The sequence below is a fragment of the Papio anubis genome, chromosome 12 (assembly GCF_008728515.1).
Source record: "Papio anubis isolate 15944 chromosome 12, Panubis1.0, whole genome shotgun sequence".
Lineage (NCBI taxonomy): Eukaryota > Metazoa > Chordata > Mammalia > Primates > Cercopithecidae > Papio > Papio anubis.
Window position 1 is genome coordinate 61437552 of NC_044987.1, and position 27352 is coordinate 61464903.

At 38.4% G+C, this 27352-nt stretch overlaps 1 protein-coding gene across 5 annotated transcripts in view; it reads left to right on the forward strand.

Moving 5' to 3' along the window:
• The window catches only part of FCHSD2 (FCH and double SH3 domains 2), a 309718-nt gene that overhangs the window by 155312 nt on the left and 127054 nt on the right, over window positions 1–27352 (forward strand). For all 5 annotated transcript variants that reach the window (XM_017948727.3, XM_017948728.3, XM_021926259.2 and 2 more), the window contains 2 exons: window positions 1036–1090; window positions 2273–2401. In XM_017948727.3, coding sequence (XP_017804216.1) covers window positions 1036–1090; window positions 2273–2401 — 184 coding nt within the window. The remainder of the gene's footprint in view (window positions 1–1035; window positions 1091–2272; window positions 2402–27352) is intronic.

The following is a 27352-nucleotide window of genomic DNA, read 5'->3' on the forward strand; positions in this document are numbered from 1 at the left end:
TTGGGCTGCATATGTGTTCAACCCTGAATGTTTTCTCTTGTTAGAAAAATAAGAGACTGCTTTTCCTATCCTCTTCATACTGGCTTTGCAAAGACTAACTGCTCCATCATCCAGTCCCAAACTGGGCAGCAACTTTACTTCATGAGGCACGGCTGCCAGCACATGTATTGAATTCTCCCATGGAAATCACCGTGACACTGAAGTCAAGACAAACATTGCAGCTTTAAAAAAAAAATCACTGGTCCTGGGAGTGTTGCTTGTTTCCTAGCATTTGTCTGTTGACTTTCTCCATATGGTTTTCTCTAGCTGTTTGGGTAAAATCAACATGTTTGTACTACTGATTGTTAGATTATGGTTATTCTCCCAAACTGAAAAAGGATCAAGGGAGATAAGAATACAGAGTGGGAGAAGATTACATCATACAGAGCAGAGAGTCCCAGGACTTTCTCAGTAAGTTCAGAATACCCTTTTAGAGCAGAGGAGGCACACAGGCAGGTACCCAAACAAGAAGTACTTTTAATGGGGGAAATAATAGAAGTAAGAACCTCATAGAGCCTGTTGATTGGATTATTGCTTTCCTGGTCTTGTTAGAGTCTTTCACACACAGCCCCGAAAGTTTGCTGACGCTTGCGTCCATAGGTTGGTTGTCCCTGGGTGTCTCTAACCTTTGCAGGAACTAAAGTGTGTGAAGTTGTATGGTACTGAGAGAATAGTCTATAGTTTGATGGCTTTTGTTTATTAGGAGACAACAATATATTTTGATTTTTTTTTTTTGTCAAGTTTTTTTTTGGGGGGGTCATTCTGGTTATTTTTCTTATATTAATCCCAGTATTTCCTGTTTTACCATAATATTAAATTCTTCCTGTAGTAAAATAAAGGAAAATAATCATTACTCTTGGTTTTCCATTTTTTCATTCTTTTTTAGAACAGTATCTTCAAAAAAGATTATTTTTAAAATTTAATAATATATTTAATAATTTTATTGTGATATAATTAGATGATTTTATTAAACACAGTTTTCTATTTTTATTATAGATCTAAACTTAGTCTTTTTCAATCAAGAATCAGTTTACAGAAGGCAAGTGTAAAGGTAAGTTTTCAGTAAGTATATTTCACAACTGAGAAACCTCTTAGCTTGTAAAACAGAGGATTGGATCTTTGAGGGTGGAGGTGAATTATTTCTACCTTAGAAGAAGCATTTTAAAGTCACTGACTCAGGGAGGAACTTTCCCTCCCAGTTCATGGGGGTTTTTCACCCAGTTGTCAACACCTTGGACACACTTGCTTTTCAAGACTGCATTAGGGATAAGTTTCTATACCTTACCTGCTTAGGTAGCCTGTTGTCTTTAGCTCTTAGTCCAAGAAACTTAACCCGGGGGCTTTGGAAAGCTCTACAAAATCTGTTTCATTTAGATTTAGACCCTTGAGTGATATTCTGGGCCAGATGTGAGTGAGTTTTTCCTTCGAAAACTTCACACTGTAGAATGCCTGATTAAGTAAGCGTAGAGACCTGGCTGTGGCTGCCAGGCTTCAAACTAGCATGCAGTTCATCTGGCACAGTAGGAGTGCTGATTTTTAGAAAACGATTTTCTTTTTTTTTTTTTTTTTTTTTTTTTGAGACGGAGTCTTGCTCTGTCGCCCAGGCTGGAATGCAGTGGCCGGATCTCAGCTCACTGCAAGCTCTGCCTCCCGGGTTTATGCCATTCTCCTGCCTCAGCCTCCCGAGTAGCTGGGATTACAGGCGCCCGCCACCTCGCCCAGCTAGTTTTTTGTATTTTTTAGTAGAGACGGGGTTTCACCGGGTTAGCCAGGATGGTCTCGATCTCCTGACCTCGTGATCCGCCCGTCTCGGCCTCCCAAAGTGCTGGGATTACAGGCTTGAGCCACCGCGCCCGGCCCTAGAAAACGATTTTCTAACTCCACTAGATTTACCCATACCTTTGAAGATAAGGTACTTAATTTCAGAACCTTTATTTACTCATTTGAATAAAATGGGCAAAATATTTTTAAGTTATTTACAAAGCTTTAGAAGTATGTTAAGCAAATATTTGAAATTGTTCGTACCCTGTATAACAGTTCTAGTCACTGTTTCATTCCTCAGTAGTGATGAATAATTTTTATATACATATAAATGTTTTCCCCACATGGTTACCTTTATTCTTGTTGGGGAGCCATTAATTGCAGACTAAGAGTAGGATTCCTGTGTTTTGCAGTACAATATCAATTTGGACTGATTGTTATTGTTTTTTTTTTTTTTTTTGCTATGTTTTAGTTAAAAGCCCGGCGATCTGAGTGTAATTCCAAAGCTACCCACGCAAGGAATGATTATCTTCTTACCCTAGCGGCAGCAAATGCACATCAGGATCGCTACTATCAAACAGATTTAGTTAACATTATGAAGGTAATACAGATTTTGTATCTATGGTAATTTTACTTCATTAAAAACAAAAACAACTCGAGTTGGATGTTGGGTTTATGGGATTGAATCTATAGAAGAGTAACCAGGCTATGTTGCATCTCTTTGGAATATACTTGTTATTGTTTGGATAGCATCTGTTTCAGATAATTTAGAGTTAATTTTTAGTTTAGAAAATGTTTACAGAGAAGTCACAGTAAAGGATTATAATACTCCCTAGGTGCGGCAAACATTTGTTATTTAGTGGTTATTGATATAGAAGATACAAGAGTGATATAAGAAATAAAATAATAACTCAAACTGGGAAAATACTTCTGAGCTATTTTATAAGACTCATGTCATGGTTTCAATAAATTATTGAAGCTAGGCAGAATCTTCAGGTATCTTCTGAATCATCAGAGAAAGACTGATATTTTAGCATAATTTTTGTTAGATTGTATCTGTATTTTTTGAAAAATGTTTGTAAGAAAAGTTTTATGCAAAAGAATATTTCTATTAAAATGTATTTTTATAGTGTATCTCTTAGCCCGAAGTTTTTATTAACTAGAATTTTGGCCACAACTATGTCTAATGATAATTATAAAGCTTTTTTTAATTTTAATTTTTTAGAGACAGGGTCTCACTCTGTTGTCCAGACTGGAGTGCAATGATGATCACGGCTCACTGCAGCCTTGAACTCCTAGGCTCAAGAGATCCTCCCACCTCATCTTCCTGAGTAGCTGGGATCCAGGCGCATGCTACCATGCCTGGCTCCTTTTTTTTATTTTTAGAAACAGGAGTCTTGCTGTGTTGGCCAGGCTGGCGTCAAACTGGCTTCAAGTAATCCTCCCTCCTAAGCTTCCCAAAATGCTGGGATTACAGGTGTGAGCCTGCTTGGCTATTTTTTATTTCTAAAAAACTTAGATTTTTAAAAAATTTCATTAAGTTTATCCTGAATTTATAGGTAAATTGCACATTACTATTTGATGATTTTGAGCTGCGTATGGGACAAACAAAAGAATATGTTCAGTAGCTATCTGAAGATGTCCTCTGGGTATTACTCTGAAATGCAGATAGATTCGATTACAGTTTGTGTACCCAAACTTGATCTAGCCTTTCCCTGTTTATACCACCTATGATGTGTCTTTAACTTTCACTAAAGTAAAGAGAAGAGGGTAGAGGAAAAGGAAACCTTTTAATCTGTTGCCAGGTTTCTCCCTTGTTGCTGGCAGACAAGTTCTGCTTTGGATTGTATCTGTCATTCTTTCCTGTTTTCCCAAAACCCAGACATTTTGTCATTTTCTTTTTTCTTTTTTTTTCAACCCATCCCCCTCAAATGTATTGTTCTTAATGACTGACAAACACACACATTGCTGTAGTTGAATTGCTTAATTTACACATCAGCAATTGTGAATGGGGATGCAGCCAGAGCAGGTGCTCTTTTTTCTATAATAGCTCTGGGAAGGAGGTCAACTCTGGACAGAAACTGCAAGTTATTTCCTTGAAAGTAGAGATGGGACAGTTCCTGGGACCTTCAGGCAAAAACAAGAGTATTGAAGGGAGTCCAATTGGACTAAGAAGTATCCTATTGCAAAACATTTTTTTCTTTCCTTTTTGTTCACTGCCTGAAATCCCCTTTTCCTAGCTTCTGTTATGACTTCTGCTTATTAGAATACAGGTTAGAAAATACAGAGACAAGGAACTGTTTTGTCATCTCTCATGAGAACTCTGCATATATTTTCCATAAAGTATTAGACCTAGAGGTTTAGGTGTTTTAGTATATATATTTTTTGAGACACAGTCTCACTCTGTCATACAGACTGGAGTGCAGTGGCTTGAACATGGCACACTGCATCCTGAACCTCCTGGTCTCAGGGATCCTCTTGCCTCAGCCTCCTATGTAGCCAGGACCACAGGTGCCTGCCACCATACCAAGCTAATTTTTTTTTTTTTTTGTAGAGACGGGGTCTCACTTTGTTGCCCAGGCTAGTCTTCAACTCCTGGGCTTAAGAGATCCTCCCACCTCAGCCTCCCAAAATACTGAAATTATAGGGGTGAGCTGCTTGGCCTGGCCAGTTTTAATATCATATTAGGTATTACATAGTGCTTCAGACTTACAAGGACCAACAGTTTCAAAGAATGCATTTACTAAAGATGATTTTTAGCACCGCTTGCACTTAAGGTTGTAATTCACTATATCCTATATATGTCTACTATTGTATCAAAGCTGTATATTTTTCCCTATGAATATTTTTAAATGAACATTATATTAGCTTAAGCAACAGCAAAAATCAAATCCTTTTTTTTTTTCAATTGCATCTACAGCCAAAAAAGAATGGCCTTTAATAAACCAGGGAAGGTACATTCTTATTTGGGGGATCTGCTCTCTGCCTAAAGCAAAGAGGAAGTTAAAGGGCTGGCCAGCTCACAGATTAGTATGTGTTCTTGAACTTACTTTGAAGTCTTTATGCATATATTTGATCAGCATTGGGTAGGTTGTGCTTTGGAGTATTCATTTAATGAAACATTGTGGGGTACTAAACTGATTAAAAATAGAGGCAGGGGTTGGTCCCTCCTGCCCCTTAAAAATGAGAAAACATATTTTCAGTTTTCATGTACTGTGCATTAACTGATTTTCTTCCTCATGCTAATTCTGTAGTCTACAGTACTGGAAAATTCCTATCAATCATGCTATTAGCTACTTAGTAAATTTCCACCATTGAATTGACAGTGGCCCTTAGATGCCTTTCTTGAAAATATCTTTTTCTAAATGAGTGTTAAGGAGATATCTATTTTTCTGAATTAATGTTAAGGTGATAATGCCCTATATGGGTAGCTTAAAGGCAGGGTATTTGATTTGTTGGTTTAATCATACACATTTAAGAGCCTCTTACAGTGTGCTAACTACTGAGTTAGGCTTTGGGAAGAGACAAAGATGAGTAAGACACACTGCTCATCCTCAAAGAGCTTGTTATGGTAGAAGAGAGCAAGAGAGAGATATATTTATATAGATGATTGCAAATTAGAGTAATGGAAATCACTTACCGCTGGAGGACTGTGGTTAGTTAATAATAATAGCTGTCTTTTTTATTGCTTAATATTGCCTTGGCATTATCCTAACCACTTAATACATATTATCCTTTCTCATTTTCTTCATTATCCTTGTTAAAGTTCATAGCTCATTATTTAAATAATTCTCTAACTTATATTCTTATCTTTGCCCTTCTCCAAATGAAATGAAGTGGTAACTCTGATGAGCCCCCGTAACTGGATAATCTGTATCTAAGCAGCCAAGTACTGCTGAAGAAAAGTTTTGACAGAGCAGATTCATGATCATAAATTAATAGGGGAACCAGTGCAGCAGTCTCAACACTGCTTAGATAGCCTACTGTTTTTCCCTAGTTAACTTTTCCTACTATTTTTAACAGTTATTTCAACCACCTCTTTTATGCTTAGCAAGTGGGTTTTCTTCCTAATTTACAGAGACAGTGGAAACCGTTGGAAGGCAGCTTCATTATTGTCCACTATCTGACTTCATCTGTGTTCAAGACTCTTCCAGAGTCTCAGTAACAGTTGTTCCTGTCTAAAGGTGATCTTTTCACCTCAGCTTTGGATTATATCTCATCCCCTCCTGCCTTCTTAGGGAACAGAAGAATTATTTTATATTCTCTTCTTATTTCCTGGACATTCTTTCTTACATTAGCAGTTGTTATCTTAGTGATAACAACCGTCATTATAACTGTCTTTTGAGTTACATTCTTCTGATCTGGACTAGTTGCCCTCTGTGTCAGATGCAAGTATTTATTCTGAGATCTTCCTGTATGTCTCTGTTGTGTTAGATCTTCAGTTTTCTTTATGATATGTCTTATTTTTTCTTTATTTACACTGTCCTTTGGTAGAGCACATCTTCCAGTACCTTCTTGAAAAAGTAGGCATGGGAAGTAAGTTTTTTGAGATACTATGTTTAGAAAATGGCATATTCTGTGCTTGTACTTGGATATAGAATTAAAGCTTGAAAACTCTTGTCATTCAAATATTGGAGTCCATACCTCATTGTTTTCTTGTTTACTGTGTAAGTATTGAGAATCCAAAGTCATCCTAGTTCTTGATTATTCGTATCTGATCTAATTGTTTGTTTTTTCTTTTTTAGAAGTTTATGGAATATTCTCAATGTACCCTTTGATTTCTTGGATTAATTTTTGCCTTTTGTTTTCTCTTTCTGAAACTTCCCATTATTAAGATATGATGTCTCCTAGCCTGCTTCTTTAAATTTCATTTCTTTCTTATTTTCTGTCCTTGTCATTGTGTTCTACTTTTTGGGCGACTTCTTCAACTTTACAGTTCATTTCTTTTATTGGACTTGTGATTTTTCCATAGTAGTTTTAATGCATGAGGGTTCTGTTTTCTCCACATCCTTACCAGCATGTTTTATTGCCTGTTGTATTAGTTCGTTTTCACACTGCTTTGAAGAACTACCTGCGGCCGGGCGTGGTAAGTGGCGCAAGCCTGTAATCCCAGCACCTTGGGAGGCCGAGGTGGGCGGATCACCTGAGGTCAGGAGTTTGAGACCAGCCTGCCAACATGGTGAAACTCCATCTCTACTGAAAATACAGAATATTAGCTGGGCGTGGAGGCGTGCACGTGTAGTCCCAGCTACTCAGGGGGGCTGAGGCATGAGAATCGCTTGAACCTGAGAGGTAGGTGGAGGTTGCAGTGAGCCAAGATCACACCACTGTACTCCAGCTTGGGCGACAGAGTGAGACTTCATCTCAAAAAAAAACAAAAGAAAAAAAAAAAAGAAAAGAACTACCTGAGACTGGGTAGTTTATGAAGAAGAAAGGTTTAATTGACTCACAGTTCCGCATGGCTACAGAGGCCTCAGGAAACTTACAATCATGGTAGAAAGTGAAGGAGAATCAAGTACCTTCTTCACATGATGGTAGGAGAGAGAAAGCAAAGGGGGAAATGCCACTTTTAAACCATCAGATATCATGAAAACTCAGTCACAATCATGAGAACAGCATTGGGGAAATCACCCCCATAAGCCAGTCACCTCCCACCAGGACCCTCCCCCGATACATGGGGATTACAATTTGAGATGAGATTTGGGTGGGGACACAGAGCCAAACATATCACCTGTCTTTTGGATAAAAGTCATTTGAACTGGGATGACATGCTATCTAATTATAATTTTGATTTGCATTTCTCTGATGATGAGTTGATGTTGAGTGCCTTTTTATATGCCTGCTTGCCGTTTATGTGACTTCTTTTGAGAAATGTCTATTTAGATCTTTTGCTCATTTTTATTTTTAATTTTTATTTTTTTATTTTTATTTTTTTATTATACTTTAGGTTCTGGGGTACATGTGCACAATGTGCAGGTTTGTTACATATGTATATATGTACCATGTTGGTGTGCTGCACCCGTTAACTCATCGTTTACATTAAGTATATCTCCTAATGCTATCCCTCCCTACTCCCTCCACCCCATGACAGGCCCCTGTGTGTGATGTTCCCCACCCTGTGTCCAAGTGTTCTCATTGTTTAATTCCCACCTGTGAGTGAGAACATGCAGTGTTTGGTTTTCTGCCCTTGTGATAGTTCGCTCAGAATGATGTTTTCCAGCTGCATCCATGTCCTTACTAAGGACATGAACTCATCCTTTTTTGTGGCTGCATAGTATTCCATGGTGTATATGTGCCACATTTTCTTAATCCACTCTATCATTGATGGACATTTGGGTTGGCTCCAAGTCTTTGCTATTGTGAATAGTGCCACAGTAAACAGACGTGTGCATGTGTCTTTATAGCAGCATGATTTATAATCCTTTGGGTATATACCCAGTAATGGGATGGCTGGGTCAAATGGTATTTCTAGTTCTAGATCCTTCAGGAATCACCACACTGTCTTTCACAATGGTTGAACTAGTTTACAGTCCCACCAATGGTGTAAAAGTGTTCCTGTTTCTCAACATCCTCTCCAGCAGCTTTTGTTTCCTGACTTTTTAATGATCACCATTCTAAGTGGTGTGAGATGGTATCTCATTGTGGTTTTGATTTGCATTTCTTTGATGGCCAGTGATGATGCTTTTGCTCATTTTAAAAATTAGATTATTAGATTTTTTTTCCTATAGAATTGTTTGTGCTCCTTATATTTTCTGGTTATTAATCCCTTGTCAGCTAGTTTACAAATTTTTTTTTCCCATTCCATGGGCTGTCTCTTCTTTTTATTGATTGTTTACTTTGCTGTGTAGAAGTTTTTTAACTTGATGTGATCCCATTTGTCCATTTTTGCTTTGGTTGCTTTGGTTGCTATAAGAGATGTCTTATAGCACTATTCACAATAGCTAAGATGTAGAATCAACCTAAGTGTCCATCAGTGAATAAATGGATAAATAAAATGTAGTATATATACACATTGAAATATTATTCAACCAAAAATATCTTGAGTAATATCCCTGTGCTTACAGGATATTACTCAAGAAATCTTTGCCCAGTCCACTGTCTTGGAGAATTTCCCCCAGTGCTTTATTTTCATAGTTTTGGGCTGGGTGTGGTGGCTCATGCCTGTAATCCCAGCACTTTGGGAGGCTGAGGCAGGCAGATCACAAGGTTAGGAGTTCAAGACCACCCTGGCCAATATGATGAAACCCTGTCTCTACTAAAAATACAAAAATTAGCTGGGTGTGGTGGCGAGCACCCATAGTCCCAGCTACTCGGGAGGCTGAGGCAGGAGAATCGCTTGAACCAGATAGTGGAGGTTGCAGTGTGCCGAGATCATGCCACTGCACTCCAGCCTGGGTGATAGAGCAAGACTCTGTCTCAAAAAAAAAAAAAAAAAAATTCATAGTTTGAGGTCTTAGATTTAAGTCTTTAATTCATTTTTATTTGATTTTTGTATATAGTGAGAGATAGGGGTCTAGTTTCATTCTTCTACATATGGATATCCAGTTTTCCCAGCACTTTTCCCCGAATGTATCTTCTTGGCACCATTGTTGAAAATGAGTTCACTGTAGATGTGTGGATTTAATTCTGGGTTCTGTCTTCTGTTCCGTTGGTCTGTGTGTCTGTTTTTATGCCAGTACCATACTGTTTTGGTTACTATGGCTCTGTAGTATAATTTGAAGTCAGGTAATATGATTCCTCCAGTTTTATTTTCCCCTAGCCTAATTAAAATTTCCCCTAGCCTAATTATTCTGAAGAATAAGATCAGGCCAGGCACAGTGGCTTATGCCTATATTCCCAGCACTTTGGGAGGCTGAGGTGGGAGGATCTCTTGAGTCCAAGAGTTTGAGACCAGCCTGGGCAGCATAGTGAGACTGTCTCTCTACAAAAAAATTTAAAAGTTAGCTGGGTGTGGTGGCACGTGCCTGTAGTTCCAGCTACTCAGAAGGCTGAAGTGGGAAGATAACTTGAGCCCAGGAGTTTAAGGCTACAGTTAACTGTGATCATGCCACAGCACTCCAGCCTGGGTGACAAAGTGAGACCTCATCTCTTAAAAAAAGGAAATAAAAATAGTAAGTTCATGTTGGTATCTAAATACAAGTATTTGGACAGATTCCCCAAGAAATATTATTTCTTATGCCAGTAGTGATTAGAGCAGATACTGAATATATCATTCCGTGTCTGTATATCATCGGGCAGATTTCTTTAAACTCTAAACTAAAGCAAACAAACAAAAAACTATTGCTAGACCCTGCAAATCAGATAACTGATTTCATCAAATCTATAGAAACCAACTCACCTGGTTTGAGATAATTTGTTCCTCACATGTTCCTTTTTCATAGCATGTTCTTGTGCAATATACGAACTAACATTTTTTAGAAGCTTGTGAAATATTTTCTTTGTGGTTTGGATGAGGAAGACTGAGATACAATGTGTCATAGTAGAAAAGAGAACAAATGCCAATTTAATGAAAGATTTTTTAAAAGCTTAGTAATTCTTAATAGGACTTTATTTCTAGACAAATATTTCTTCAGTGGAAGCCAAACATAAATGGGCTAGTTGATAATTTGGTGAGGTGACAAAAGATAAACATGTTTCTGTATGGCAGAAATCTAGAAAATATAATTTGACTTATCTTTTGCAGACTTTTTTTGATCAAATGAAGAGAAAAACATTAATATACAAATCCTTTCTAAAATTGATACATAATAACTATATATTTATAGTGTATGTGTGATATTTTGATACATGCGTACAATGTGTAAGGATCAAATGGGACTAATTGAGATATCCATCACCTCAAATATTTATTGTATATCGTGGAGTATTGAGAACATTTCCAAATCTTTTCTCTTACCTATTTTGGAATATACAATAAATTATTGTTAACTATAGACACCCTGCTGTGCTATTAAACAATAGAATGTATTCCTTCTATCTGACTGTAATTTTGTACCCCTTAACCAACCTCTCATTGTTCCCGCCTTCCTACCCTTCCCAGCCTCTGGTAACCACCATTCTACTCTCTACTGCTGGATATATATCCAAATGAATGGAAATCAGTATATTGAAGAGATGTCTTATAGCACTATTCACAATAGCTAAGATGTGGAGTCAACCTCAGTATCTATCAGTGGATAAATGGATAAAGAAAATGTAGTATATATACACAATGAAATATTATTCAGCCATAAAAAAGATTGAAATCCTGTCTTTTGCAATAACATGGATGCCCCTAGAGGACATTATGTTAAGTGAAATAAGCCAAGAACAGAAAGCCAAGTTCTTTTTTGGCTTTTCTGGCTAAACATTAATTCTAAAAATCTTCCTCATTCATATGTAGGTATATATAACTCATCTTTTTTATTGTGAGTTGTGGCTCTTCTGGTTTCTCTGTCATCTCTAGCTCTTGCACCTCTGATTCACCTAATGTCTGTTCACTTAATTAGCACGGAAGTCTTCAATTCTATTAAATTCTGCTTAATTCTGCTTTAATTCTGTTAAATCTCTGCTTCTGTTGCTTTATATCCTTTTTTTTAATGCCCTCTTTCTTGGAGAGAGTAATCATTTGACTCAATTCCCATAAATACCATATGATTCTCAAATCTATCTGCAGCCTGCCCTTTAATTATCCATATTTGTGCCTTTATCATTGGTACGTGTAACTACTTAAAGTAACTAAAAATAAATACATTTTACAATTCTGTTTCTCAGTCCCAGTAGCTGTATTTCAGATGCTTAAAGGCCACATGTGGCTGGTGTCTACCATGTTGGACAGTGCAGATATAGAACATTTTTGCCATCTTAGAAAATTCTATTGAACAGCAGTGCTCTAAAGCTTATTTTGTTTTTACTTGTTATGGTTTGAATGTGTCCTCTAAAGTTCTTGTGTTGGAAACCTAATTCCCAGTGCAACAATACTGAAAGGTGGGACTTTTAAGAGGTCATTAGGTCATGAGGGTAGAGTCCTCATGAATGAATTATTGCCATTGTTGTGAGAGTGAGTTATTTATTACAGGAGTGGGTTCCTGATAAAAGGAGAAGTTTGGCCCCTTTCCACTTTCCCTCTTGTGTTCTCTTGCTCTTCTGCTTTCCACCATAGAATGATACAGCATGAAGGCCCTTGCCAGATACAGGCCCCTACACCTGGACTTCTCAGCCCCGAGAACCATGAACCAAATAAAGTCTGTTGTTTATAATTACCCAGTCTGTGGTATTCTGTTATAGCAACAGAAAATGGACCAAAACATTTGTTTTCTTCCATCCCGCTCCCCCCACCCCCCTTGTCTGTCTGTTATCAACTCTGCTGGTCATTTTTCCCAGTAACCATGTCCATGGTTGTATTCAGTTATTTCACAATTAATTACTCCTTAATTTGCACTCTAGGTCTTTACTTATATCTTGTTAAAGAACAGAGGTAGGCAAACATTTCCTGTAAAGGGACAGATAATAAATATTTTAGGTTTCTATGTTGTGGTTACTCAGTTCAGCTGTTGCATTACAGCCATGAATGTGACTATGTTCCAGTAAAACTTTACTTACAAAACTGGCTGATGGACTGGATTTGGCCTACAGGCCTTAGTTTGCCCACCCTTGGTATAGAACTTTAAAAACCGTGTTATGAATGTTCTAACTATATAAATATGCTGAAGATAATAAAATGAGTACCCATTTACCCAACCACCAAGCTTCAAAAATGAAACACTCTCAGTACAGTGGAAACCTCCTAGGTGACCACTCCCAAAACACCTCCGTTATGTTCAACACATTGTAACTACCACTCTGACAATAGATAGTGTTGTCTTAGATGGTATCATGCCCTATGATATTATGCAACTTGCATTTTTCCCACTCAACATTATATTTGTTGAGATTCATTTGTATGGATTTTTAACTTTCTTTGTTATCTTTTCTATATAGTATTTCATTGTGTGTGTATATATATATATATATATCATAATAACTTACCCATTTTCTTTTTTTTTTTTTTTTTTTTTTTTTTTGAGATGGAGCTTCGCTCTTGTTGCCCAGCCTGCTGGAGTGCAATGGCACAATCTCGTCTCACCGCAACCTCTGCCTCCTGGGTTCAAGCGATTCTCCTGCCTCAGCCTCCCGAGTAGCTGGGATTACAGGCACATGCCACCACACCCAGCTAATTTTGTGTTTTTAATAGAAACGGGGTTTCTCCATGTTGGTCAGGCTGGTCTCGAACTCCTGACCTCAGGTTGAGCTTGTTATAATCATACCCCATACGGATAATATGAGGAAGGGATAAGCTATATATTCTATTAAAGGATTGAGAATAGAAGTAAGCCGTAGCCGCCTAGTTTTAGGAGTACTGCAGCAAGGACTATTGATCCGGCAGTGGGGGCTTCAACATGGGCTTTGGGGAGTCATTGGTGTAGGCCATATAGGGGTATTTTCACTATAAAGGCTATCATGCATGCTAGTCATATGGGATCAGGTGGTCGTTAGTTTTTGGGCGGTGAGTGTTAGTAGTATTATGTTTAGTGAGCCTAGGATATTGTAGGTATAGATTAGTACAATAAACAGGGGGAAGGAGCCGGCTAGTGTATAGAATAGAAAATATGTGCTTGCGCTGAGGCATTCTGCTTGGTTACCCCATCGGGTAATAATAATTAGGGTTGGGATAAGAGTAGTTTCGAATAGGATATATAATATAATTAGTTCTGTGGCTATAAATGTTAGAATTAGGGAGATTTGTAGGGAGATCATTATGGAGAGGTAGAGTTTTTTCCGTGAGGTGAGTTCATTGTGTAGATGATATTGGCTTGCTATTATTATGAGAGGTAAGAGTCAGGCTGTTAGTATTAGGAGGGGTGGTGTTAGCGGATTGGAAAATGAAGAGGTTGAATGGTTGAAGAGATTGTTACTAATTTGAAGAATAATAGAGGAATGAGGCTAATAATTAGGCTGTGCATGGTTTTGTTGACTCAGATTATATTGTTTTTGGAGAATCATGTTGTTAGTAGTAGTATGATTATAGGAATAATTATTTTTAACATTGGAGTAAGTTTAGGTTGTGGATGTGATCTAGGCCATATGTGTTAGAGAGTGAGATTAGTAAGGCAAGGCCTACTGCTGCCTCCCGAGCAGCGAACACTAATAGAGCAATGGGTATGATGTTGGCTAAGGAGAAATGTATGTTTAAAGTTGTGAGGGTACTTATGATAAAAAGTGATAGTATTATTCCTTCTAGGCATAGTAAGGAGGATATTAAGTGTGAACGGTAGGTTAATACGCCTAAGAGTGAAATAGTAAATGCTAGCATAATGTTTATGTAGATGGAGGGTATTTGGTGAGTATGATTATCATAATCTAATGAGTCAAAATCATTTATTTTATTTAAACTACTTACCAATTCAGTTCAATCTAGTCCTTTTTGGGTTCATTCATAGGCTAGACTAAGAATTAGAATGATAATTAGCATAATGGAAGGTTTAGTTATTAGTGGAAGATTGGTTGTTTGAAGGGCTCATGGTAGGGGCAGTAGTAGGGCAATTTCTAAGTCAAATATTAGAAAGGTAATGGCAACTAGGAAAAATTTTATGGAGAAAGGAATACGAGCGGAGCTTAGTGGGTCAAAGCCGCACTCATAGGATTGGATTTTTCTATATAAGTATTGAGTTGAGGTAGTCAGAATGTAATAGTTATTAGTAGTAGGGCTAGTAGGGTATTAATTGTTAAGGCTAGTACTAGGTTGATCATTTTCGAATGTTATCGAAACTAGTTGATTGGAAGTCAGCTGTACTGATTATACTAAAAGAATAGGATCCTCATCAGTAGATAGATATATATAGGAATAACCAGACTACATCCACGAAGTGTCAATACCAGGCGGCGGCTTCAAAGCCGAAATGGTGGTTGGATGTAAAGTGATGCAGTAGTTGGCGCATAAGGCAGATAATGAGGAATGTTGATCCAATAATGACGTGGAGTCTGTGGAAGCCTGTGGCAACAAAGAGTGTCAAGTTGTCCCTGTTTGCAGATGACATGATTGTATATTTAGAAAACCCCATCATCTCAGCCCAAAATCTCCGTAAGCTGATAAGCAACTTCAGCAAATTCTCAGGATACAAAATTAATGTGCAAAAATCACAAGCATTCTTATACACCAGTGACAGACAAACAGAGAGCCAAATCATGAATGAACTTCCTTTCACAATTGCTTCCAAGAGAATAAAATACCTAGGAATCCAACTTACAAGGGATGTAAAGGACCTCTTCAAGGAGAACTACAAACCACTGCTCTGTGAAATAAAAGAGGACACAAACAAATGGAAGAACATATCATGCTCATGGATAGGAAGAATCAATATTGTGAAAATGGCTATACTGCCCAAGGTAATTTATAGATTCAATGCCATCTCCATCAAACTACCAATGACTTTCTTCACAGATTTGAAAAAAACTGTTTTAAAGTTCATATGGAACCAAAAAAGAGCCCGCATTGCCAAGATAATCCTAAGTCAAAAGAACAAAGCTGGAGGGATCACACTACCTAACTTCAAACTATACTACAAGGCTAGAGTAACCAAAACAGCATGGTACTGGTACCAAAACAGAGATATAGACCAATGGAACAGAACAGAGTCCTCAGAAATAATACCACACATCTACAGCCATCTGATCTTTGACAAACCTGAGAAAAACAAGAAATGAGGAAAGAATTCCCTATTTAATAAATGGTGCTGGGAAAATTGGCTAGCCATAAGTAGAAAGCTGAAACTGGATCCTTTCCTTACTCCTTATACAAAAATTAATTGAAGATGGATTAGAGACTTAAATGTTAGACCTAATACCGTAAAAACCCTAGAAGAAAACCTAGGGAATACCATTCAGGACATAGGCATGCTCAAGGACTTCATGTCTAAAACACCAAAAGCAACGGCAACAAAAGCCAAAATTGACAAATGGGATCTAATTAAACTAAAGAACTTCTGCATAGCAAAAGAAACTACCATCAGAGTGAAGAGGCAACCTACAGAATGGGAGAAAATTTTTGCAATCTACGCATCTGACAAAGGGCTAATATCCAGAACCTACAAAGAACTCAAACAAATTTACAAGAAAAAAACAACCCCATCAAAAAGTGGGCAAGGGATATGAACAGACATTTCTCAAAAGAAGACATGCATACAGCCAACAGACACATGAAAAAATGCTCGTCATCACTGGCCATCAGAGAAATGCAAATCAAAACCACAATGAGATACCATCTCACACCAGTTAGAATGGCAATCATTAAAAAGTCAGGAAACAACAGATGCTGGAGAGGATGTGGAGAAATAGGAACACTTTTACACTGTTGGTGGGATTGTAAACTAGTTCAACCGTTGTGGAAAACAGTATGGCGATTCCTTAAGGATCTAGAAGTAGAAATACCATTTGACCCAGCCATCCCATTACTGGGTATATACCCAAAGGATTATAAATCATGCTGCTATAAAGACACATGCACACATATGTTTATTGCGGCACTATTCACAATAGCAAAGACTTGGAATCAACCCAAATGTCCATCAGTGACAGACTGGATTAAGAAAATGTGGCACATATACACCATGGAATACTATGCAGCCATAAAAAAGGATGAGTTTGTGTCCTTTGTAGGGACATGGATGCAGCTGGAAACCATCATTCTCAGCAAACTTTCGCAAGAACAGAAAACCAAACACTGCATGTTCTCACTCATAGGTGGGAATTGAACAGTGAGATCACTTGGACTCAGAAGGGGAACATCACACACCAGGGCCTATTATGGGGAGGGGGGAGGGATGGCATTGGGTGTTATACCTGATGTAAATGACGAGTTGATGGGTGCTGACGAGTTGATGGGTGCAGCACACCAACATGGCACAAGTATACATATGTAACAAACCTGCACGTTATGCACATGTACCCTAGAACTAACTTAAAGTATAATAATAAAAAAAACAACACCCAATTAAAAAAAGAAAAAAAAAGAATGTCGCACCGTAGACACCATCAGAAATAGTAAAAGATGATTCGAAGTACCCTGAGGTTTGTAGGAGGGTGAAGTAAATGCCTAGCCGGATTGTAATGAGAAGTGCTTGAATTATTTGTTTTCGGTTATTTTCTGTTAGACTATGATGGGCTCAAGTGATTGTGACTCTTGATGCAAGTAGTACGGACGTATTTAAAAGTGGTGCTTCTAGAAGGTTTAGGGGAATAATGCCTGTTGGTGGCCAGTGTCCTCCTAATTGCGGGGTAGGGGCGAGGCTGGAGTGGTAAAATGCTCAGTAGAAACTGGTGAAGAAGAAGACTTCTGAAATGGTAAATAGTACTATTCCGTAGCGGAGGCCTTTTTGGACGGATGTTGTGTGATGGCCTTGGTAAGTACTTTCTGGAACAATGTCGTGTCATCATTGATATATAGTTAATATATTAGTTAGTAGGCCTAGTGTTAACAGGGTGTTGGAATAAAAGTGAAATCATATAATTAAGCCAGATGTTGTTAGGAGGGCTGAGAGGACTCCTGTTAGTGGTCAAGGGCTGGGTTTAAGTATGTGGTAGGCATGGGATTGGTGGGTCATTAGGTGTTGTCGTGTAGGTAGAGGCTAACTAAGAGTGTGAAAACATAGGCTTGAATCAGGGCGACGGCGATTTCGAGAATGGTTAGTAGTACTAGGAGTATGAAGATAATTGAGGTGGTAGGGGGGCTAATAGTTGATAATGCTAATGCAGTACTTCCAATTAGGTGTAGGAGTAAATGGCCGGCCGTGATGTTAGCAGTTAAGCGTACAGCTAAGGCCACTGGTTGAATAAATAAGCTGATGGTTTCAGTGATTACTAGTATGGGGATAAGGGGTGTGGGTGTACCTTGTGGTAGAAAGTGAGCTAGAGAGTTTTTAGTTTTAAAGCGAAGTCCTGTAATTACTGTGCCTGCTCATAGGGGGATTGTTATAGCTAAATTTACGGATAGTTGGGTGGTTGGGGTAAATGAGTGAGGTAGAAGTCCAAGAAGGTTGGTTATGGTAATAAAGATAATTAGGGACATTAGTATGAGGGATCACGTTTGCCCTTTGGTATTGTGAATTGCTGTTATTTGTTTTAGGGCAAGTTGAGTTAGTTTTTGTTGAATGGTAATTAGCCGGTTGTTAACAAGGTGGTTGGAAGTTGGAAATAGTAAGCAGGGAAATAGAATGATAGGTACTGCAGCAGGCAGGTTTAGAATTGTTGGGGCGATGAATGGAGTAAATAGATTTTCGTTCATTTTGATTGTCAAGGGCTGTTGTAGTTTTGTGTGTTAAAAATTTTTTGTGAGGGGGATAAGTGGTAACTTGTGTTTAGTAATTTTAGTTGTATGATGAGATATAGTGTGAGGAGTATGGATGTGATGATGATCGGTCATGTAGATGTATTTAGTTGGGGCATTTCACTGTAGAGAGGGGTTGCTTCTCTCGGTCTTTAACTTAAAAGGTTAATGCTGGAGCAGCTGTACAGTGGGTCTGTAGAGATATTTTGTAAAGATTTATGGAGTAGAGGTGTGTTAGAAGCATAGAGTAGGGTGTGGTGAGTCTATAGAGTAAATACGGGTCCTATTTCAAAAATTCTTAGTGGAATTAGTTCTACCACGACGGGTATAAAGCTGTGGTTGGCGCCGCAAATTTCTGAGCATTGTCTGTAGTAGACGCCTGATCATATGGCGGTAAATGTAGTTTGGTTTAAGCGTCCGGGGACTGCATCTGTTTTTTTGTTTTTGTTTTTTGTTTTTTTTGAGATGGAGTCTCGCTCTGTCGCCCAGGCTGGAGTGCAGTGGCCGGATCTCAGCTCACTGCAAGCTCCGCCTCCCGGGTTCACGCCATTCTCCTGCCTCAGCCTCCCGAGTAGCTGGGACTACAGGCGCCCGCCACCTCGCCCGGCTAGTTTTTTGTATTTTTTAGTAGAGACGGGGTTTCACCGTGTTAGCCAGGATGGTCTCGATCTCCTGACCTCGTGATCCACCCGTCTCGGCCTCCCAAAGTGCTGGGATTACAGGCTTGAGCCACCGCGCCCGGCCCGCATCTGTTTTTTAACCCTAGTGTGGGAACAGTTCATGAGTGTAAGACGTCCTGAGATGTAATTATTGTACGAACGGGGGCTTCAATTGGAAGAACTACTCGGTTGTCAACTTCGAGAAGCCGAAGGTCTCCTGGGTTTAAAAATAATGGTGGAAGTATATAAGAGTTAAAGATTAACCCCCCGTAATCTGTGTATTCGTAGGTTTAGTATCATTGGTGTCCGGTTGATTTGATAGTAAAAGAGGGGTTGTTGATTTCATCTGTCAAATACAGGATGCGTAAAGATGGGAGAGCGATTAAGACTAAAATGATAGCAGGTAAGGTGGTTCAAATGGTTTCCATTTCTTGGGCATCTGTGATATTGGTATTGGTTAGTTTTGTTGTGAGTGTTAGGGAGAGGACATATAAAACTAGGAAGCTGATTAAGAAAATGATTATGAGAGCATGATCATGAAAGGCCATTAGTTCCTCTATAATAGGGGATGTGGCATCTTGAAGACCTAGTTGAACTAGGTGAGCCATTAAGATATATAGGATTTAACCTATGAGTTAACTTTGACAAAGTTATGAAATAGTTTTTCTAATATCTTATTGAAAAAGATATAGGGGTTATAGGGTTGGCTTGAAACCAGTTTTAGGAGGTTCAATTCCTTCCTTTTTCGTCTAGGTTTTATGTAGGTTGGCTCTTCAAATGTATGGTAGGGTGAGGGGCAGCCATACAACCACTCTAAATTAGTAGAGGGTTGTTCGATTTGTAGAACTTTACATTTTGAGGCAAAAGCTTCTCAGGTTATATAAATTATTAATATCACTGCTACTAGGGAAATGAAGGAGCCTATGGATGATAGAATATTTCATGTGGTATACGCATCAGGGTAGTCAGAAAGCGTCGGGGTGTTCCATATAAGCCGAGAAAATGCTGTGGAAAGAAGGTTAAATTTACACCTATAAATATAATGGCAAAGTGGGCGTTGGCATAAGCTTGCTCTAGTGTGCAGCCTGAGAATAAGGGGAATCAGTGAATAAAACCTCCTATAATAGTGAACACAGCGCCTATTGATAGGACATAGTGAAAGTGGGCTACAACATAGTATGTGTTGTGTAATACAATGTCTAATGATGAATTTGCTAATACAATGCCGGTTAAGCCCCCCACTATGAAGAGAAAAATAAAGCCTAGGGCCCAAAGTATTGCGGGGGATCATTTGGTATTGCTTCCCTGGAGTGTAGCAAGTCAGCTAAAAACCTTAACACCGGTGGGAATAGCAATAATTATAGTGGCAGAGGTGAAGGGGGCTCGTGTATCTATGTGTATACTCACTGTAAACATGTGATGGGCTCATACAATAAAGCCTAAGAACCCAATTGATATCATGGCTCAGACTATACCTATACACCCAAATGGTTCTTTTTTTCCGGAGTAATATGTTACAATATGAGAGATTATTCCAAATCCCGGGAGGATAAGAATATAGACTTCGGGGTGACTGAAGAATCAGAATAGATGTTGATATAAGATGGGATCACCCCTTCCAGCTGGATCAAAGAAAGTGGTATTGAGGTTACGGTCTGTTAGTAGTATAGTGATGCCAGCGGCTAGGACTGGTAGAGAGAGGAGGAGGAGAACTGCTGTAATTAGGACTGATCAGACACATAGGGGGGTTTGGTACTGAGATATGGCAGGGGTTTTGTGTTAATAATAGTGGTGATGACCTTGGCCTCCCAAAGTGCTGGGATTACAGGCATGAGCCACTGCGCCCGGCCATAACTTACCCATTTTCTTAATGGAAATTTTAGTTGTTTATTGTTTTACTGTTATAAACAATGCTGTTACCAACAGTCTTCTGGTTCTCTTGTGCAAGAGATTCTCCCTGGTTCACTTGTGCAAGAGATTCTTAAGGGAATATACCTAGAAGTGGTATGTATTAGAAGCTGTACAAAAGAGTGCCAGCTTACAATCCTTTTATTGTACCTTTCAGCGTCATTTGCGTATCATTTTAAGCTTGGGAAGCATTTGAGTTTGTACTAGGTGATAGGTACTTGGTGATACAGAGATGAATTGCATGTGATCCATACTGTCATTGAGCCAGAAACAAGGTTATTCTCTGTCCCCAAAGGGCTTATGGAATATGGGGTTATAGATTGTTTCCCTGCTACATTGGTTATATTAGGATTGGTTCCCTGTGACTTAAAGAGATAAAATTAGGATGCTTCTTGTAAGTCTTTACCAAACTTCTAAAGTAATTATTTTGAAATATTTTTAGCAGTTGAACAACTTTTTAAAAGGAACTCCTACATGGAATCTTTATGTATAAAGCAGATAAAAGGGAAGTTATTTGGTTAAAGCTTGTGAACCTGTTTCCTTTGTGTGTTTTCCCCACTCTCCATACCTGCCTGTGACATCCTCTACTTTCGCATGGTTCCTAAGGCATCAGGCTGAATACTAGGGCACCTTGAAATATAGTTTGGAAACAAATGTTCTAAGACAGGATTTTCCAACTACTAAATTTCTTATAGAGGTCTAAGCTTTACCTAGATGATCTTAATTTTAGACTTTTTTGAGGTAATCTCATAAAGATATAAATCAGAACATGGTAATCAGTTCACATCCTTCAGTGGACCAGTCTAACAGGTAATTGAATATTCTCATTTCAGAGTTTAATGTCTTGGGCTGGAGAATCAACAATAGATGAGGGGTACCGAAGCAGAGAATACATAAAACTGTTAACGAGAGCATTGTATAGAGTGACAAGAGGCATAAGAAGAAAATTTTAAAGAGGTTAACTCTTTTTAAATCATTTTTATTGAGGTACAATTAATATACAATAAGAAGCATCTATTTTAAAATAGGGTTGGTTGAGTTTTGACAAAAGCGTATAACCATGTAGTCATTATCATAATTGCAATCAATATCTAGAATATTTCCATCCTTCCAAACTTTCTCTCTTGTTCCTTTGCAGTTATATTTGATTTCCATTGCTATATAACAAATCACCACAAACTTAGAGGTTTTAAACTACCCCCATTTATTATCTCACAGTTCTGTAGGTCAGAAGTCCAAGTAGGCTTAGCCAGGTTCTCTGCTTAGGGTTTCACAAGGCCAAAATCAAAATGTCACCTTGGCTGCATTCTTATCTGGAGATTCTAGGGAAGAATTTCCTTCCAGAGTCACTCAGGTTGTTGGCAAAACCCAGTTCCTTCTGGTTGTAGGACTTAACCCTGTTTTCTTGCTGGCTGTAGGCTGGGGTCATTCTCAGCTCCTAGAGGTGCTCTCAGGTCCTTTGCATATAATTCTCCATTACCAAGCCAGCAGTAGTGTGTCCAATCCTGTTCATGTTTTGAATTTCTGACTTTTTTGCTACTCGCTAGAGAAAACTCTGCTTTTAAAGATTCATGTGATTAGGTAATCACAGATGATCTCCCTTTTGTCATTTAACGTAGCATAATCACAAGAGTGATTATGTTCTACTGACACTCAAAGGAAAGGGGATTATACAAGGGCAAGGGTCATTGGGATCATTTTATAGTTCTGTTTACCTCAGCAGTCTTCACATATTTTGTTAAATTTACTCCTAAGTATTTCATATTTCTCAGTGTTACTGTAACTTTTAGATTTTAATTTTACCTTTCAATTATTTTTATTGATCTATAAACATGATTGATTTTCATATTTTACATAAAATATAAAATATATTTTATTTTATATTTTAAGTAACACAGTTACTTACAGTGTTACTCTGTGTAACAAATGACTGTAAGACTTAGTGGCTTAAAACAACAGCATTTGGTTTCCCTCAAATCTATACTTTGGGCAGGGGGGGCAGTAGGGATAACTTATCTCCGTACCACTCACATCAGCTAGAGAAACAAGTGTGAAGGTTGAATTCTGAGGGCTTTCTTTCTCACATGTCTCATTACTGTTGGCTATTGACTCAGACCTTCCCGAGGCTGTCAGCTGGAGCTTCTGCACTCGGCTGCTTGGTATTGCCTGGACTTTATCAGAGTGTTGTGGTTGGGTTCCAAAGGCAAATATGAGGGCAGTAGGGGTTAGGGGTATGTTTTGTCTCATTTTGTATACCTGGCCCCCAAATCGGTGTTGAATGAGTGAGAAAGGAGAGGTTCAGTTGCCTTTTCTTCATGGAAGTCTTTTCTTCACAGAGGAATTCGCATCTCACCAGGGGCTTTGTATGTGAGTGGGATGTCGGCAGGCTGTGGCAGCAGACAGCAGCATTTCACAGGGATGGACTTTTATGAGAAGGGGAGTGAAAGTGATGCACAGAAGAAACCAGTAGCTCTGGAGAGAGCCAGGAGAGTTCTAGCAATAGTTTTTAAGTGAGGTTAAAAAAAATTTGACCTTGAGGAAAGAATTCTAAAATGCCACTAAAGTAGCTTTGATTTTTTAAAACCAACCAGGTTAAAATGTGAACACATGATTATTTGTTATCACTAGTTTTAAATGCAGTTTTCTATAACATATTATATTTTTCCATTATATTTTATTGTAGGACTTTTAAATAAAAGACAATTTTCATACATTAGAATTGTCAAAGTATTTTTAATCACTGGATTGTAGACTGTTAGGTTTTGGTAGTCTTCTTAGATTCTATAATATTTATTGTTGGTTAACAACTTGAGGTGGTGAGCACTGTTAGCATTAATTTTGGGGTTAAGAAAGGAAATGGCATATGGATTATCTGTTCAACATTCTTAGCCATTTGTGGCTTTCGTTGAGTTTTCTTGGTTTATCAGTCATTTATCAAGTATCTCCCTTTAGTTTTCTTTTTTAAACCATTTTGAAACGGCAAGTTGGATTCATTTTACTGGTATTCTGATGACTGTTGATTGTGGTTCTCAGGCTGATGTAATCATGTCACAAAATACAATAGAGATTATATTCCATCACTGAGGTGCTTAGTCACAGATTAAAATAGTCCCTGGCCACAGACAAGTCTTTTTCTGAGCCCAGTCCCCTATTCCTGTAATAACAAGGGTCGGGTCTCACTTGTGTGCATTTGGTCATGTTTTACCTAGCATAACCAATGTGTGTTTAAACTTCATCCAATAAAGCACTTAAGCCTAAGAATTTTGCTTCTTTATCACAAATAACATAGTGTGGAGTTTGCTGAATTCTATTTTCAGACACAGCTTTATAATTTCTGACTTAATTGCAAGTTAAGCCATTTTATTTGTTTTCTTATTAAATTAACTAGTCAAAACATACCACAATTCATTGATTCTAACATTTGGGCTTTTTTCTAATCTTTTAATGTTTTTTATATCTTCAATGCTTCTCGTATTCTGTGGTATCTTAAAGAAAGGAGGATAATTTTGCCTAAAGTTCCACTTTGTACAAAGCACAGAAAGAAGTAAGGAAATGGGACAAACACTCTCTAACTTCAAAAGATTAAGACAAAGATTGATCTTTTTGTCTCTGTCTCTCTCTGTGTTTTTCTCTTTCTTTCTCAGACACACACTCTAAAAAATTAACTGAGGTGGCAAAACCTAAATGCCAACTAGCTTTTCTGCACAATTCTAATCCAATTTTTATTCCTGATATAAATAACTCAAAGCCAAATAAAATTAAATGAAACCATTCTAACATGATCCAAGAGGGAGAAAGTCTGTAGGTGAAGATAATAAACATTGGAGTGCAGCTCCTTCTCTCATAAGGTTTTTGAAGGGAGTAGGTAGACTGTTAACACTGATTTTGACATGCTACACTGGGCAGTTCGAGTATTAACTTAGCCCTGACAGTGAGAAGGAGACATCTGGGGTCTGAGAAGACCAGCCACCTAAGTGATACCCCAGGTATACTATTTTAAATTGATTTCAAAGAAAATCTATATAAAAGGTAGTAACATATGTATATATGTGTGTATATCATTAAAACCATGTTTTTCACTTAAGATGAATCACTGGACAAAGCCTTACCTATCAGTTTTGAAGGGAAGGATAACTGGGTTTTGTTTTGTTTTTGTTTGTTTGTTTACCAATTTATAGAAATATCTTTTAACATTGCTAAAATAAAACCATTAAAACACCAAGGAGAAGTGTTGGTCAAAGGATGAACCTTGGGTACACAGAAGCACTGCTGGTCTCTGGAGTGAGGATGACTGGTCAGAGCATCCTGACTTCTGTAAGCAGGCCTTATGTTTGTAGGGTATATAGTTCATAGCCTTTAACCCTGCCAAGAACAGAGAAAGTTTGCGGGGCGTCTGAAATTCCATACCAACACTATCATTTTGGAAATCAGAATAACCCTCCATTTATGGATATTGTAATTTGTCATCTGTCAGCATAATTGGAGATATGTATTATTTGGCAAGAAGAGTTCCTCTTCAGGGCTCTCCACTAAGATATGTGTGCCACAGTTATTCTGATCCTGTGTATTGGAATCCCAGCCCTGGTTAGTCCTCATGGATTATCTTTCAATGAGACATCAAGACATAACTACAGGTAAGATAGCACATCTGAAAGGTAGCCTCTGGAGAGGAGTAACCCTTTCTGAAGAAAAGCTTAGGTCAACCTGAAGGTATTTTCTAGGAAACAGAATGATAAATTATAGTTTCAAATTAAAAGGCAAAGATCTATCAGTCTTAAGGACAGAGTACTAGGGTTATTTATCTGTAATTATTTTCATTTGTTCAGAAAGTAATTTTGGAGCATCTACATTGTACCCTACATAAAACCTTCAGTGGCTTCTTACCACTCTTACGATAAAATTGGAAAACCTCAAGATAGTTTCAAAGGCCCTATGTGCTCTGTTCTCTGCCCACTTTTTTTTTTTTTTCCGAGACAAAGTCTTGCTCTGTTGCCCAGGCTGGAGTGCAGTGGTGCGATCTTGGCTCACTGCAAGCTCCCCTTCCCGGGTTCACGCCATTCTTCTGCCTCAGCCTCCTGAGTAGCTGAGACTACAGGCGCCCGCCACCACGCCTGGCTAATTTTTTGTGTTTTTAGTAGAGATGGGGTTTCACCACGTTAGCCAGGATGGTCTCGATCTCCTGACCTCGTGATCTGCCCACCTCACCCTCCAAAGTGCTGGGATTACAGGCGTGAGCCACCGCGCCTTGGCCTCTCTACCCACTTCTTTAAAAAAAAAAATTAGATATAATTCACATACCATAAAACTCACCATTTAAAAATGTAAAATTCAGTGGTTTTATTATATTTACTAGGTTGTACAACCATCACCACTATCTCATTCCAGAACATTTCTGTTACCCCCCAAAAAAGCTCTATACCCATTGGCAGTCATTTTCTGTTCTCCCTAGTTCCTGGCAACCACTAATCTGCTTTCTGTCTCTGTGAATTTTCCTCTTAATGGTCATTTCCTATAAATGGAATCATATAATATGTGGCCATTTGTGTCTAGACTCTTTCACTTTGCATGTTTTCAAGGTTCATTCATGTTGTAGCATATATTAGTAATAGTACTTTATTGTTTTTTATACCTGAATAATAGTCATATTGATATGGATGTACCACATTTTGTTTACCCATTCATAAGTTGATGGGCATTTGGGTTGTTTCCACTTTTTGGCTGTTACCAGCCTATCTCTTTATTCTCATCTATTTCCCCCACTACACCACGGTCTTTTTACATATTGCTCTTACTGCCTAAAACAATCCCTGTCTTCACTATCCTCATTTACTTTCTTAACTCTTTGTTTTGTTGTGTGTGTGTGTGTTTTGTTTTTTGTTTTTGGTTTTGGTTTTTTTTTGAGGCAGAGTCTTGCCCTGCTGCCCAGGCTGGAGTGCAGTGGTGTTATCTCGGCTCACTGCAAGCTCCACCTCCTGGGTTCATGCCATTCTCCTGCTTCATCCTCCCAAGTAGCTGGGACCACAGGCACCCACCACCACGCCTGGCTAATTTTTTGTAGTGTTTTAGTAGAGACGGGCTTTCACCATATTGGCCAGGATGATCTCGATCTCCTGACCTCGTAATCCGCCCCCCTTGGCCTCCCAAAGTGCTGGGATTACAGGCGTAAGCCACCGCGCCCGGCTACTTTCTTAACTCTTAATCAGGGTTCACATCCCAGTCCAAATCTATTTCTTTAGGGAATCCTTCCTCAAACTGTATCATATTCCTCTATTATATGTTCTTGTAGCATCAGGTTTTTTTCCTTCAAAAGAATCCTTGTGATTTATAATTACATACCTGATTGTATTGTCTCTTTGCCTTTTCCTCCTACCCTTAGTATGCTAAGCAAAATTGTGTTTTCTGCTTACAATTGTATCCCTGAAATCTAGCACAGTAACTGACATATGTATCTGTTGAATGTATTCATGCAGGAATCTGTTTGCATCATTGAGTACTAGGGACACAAAAATGAAAAACCAGTCTCTGTTTGCAGGGAGCTTGCAGTGAAGCTATGCAGGCAAGTAAGTATTTTGTAAGAATAAATGCTATAATTCCTATATTAGTATAACAAACTAATATGCTCAGTTTAGGCTGGATGTGGTGGCTC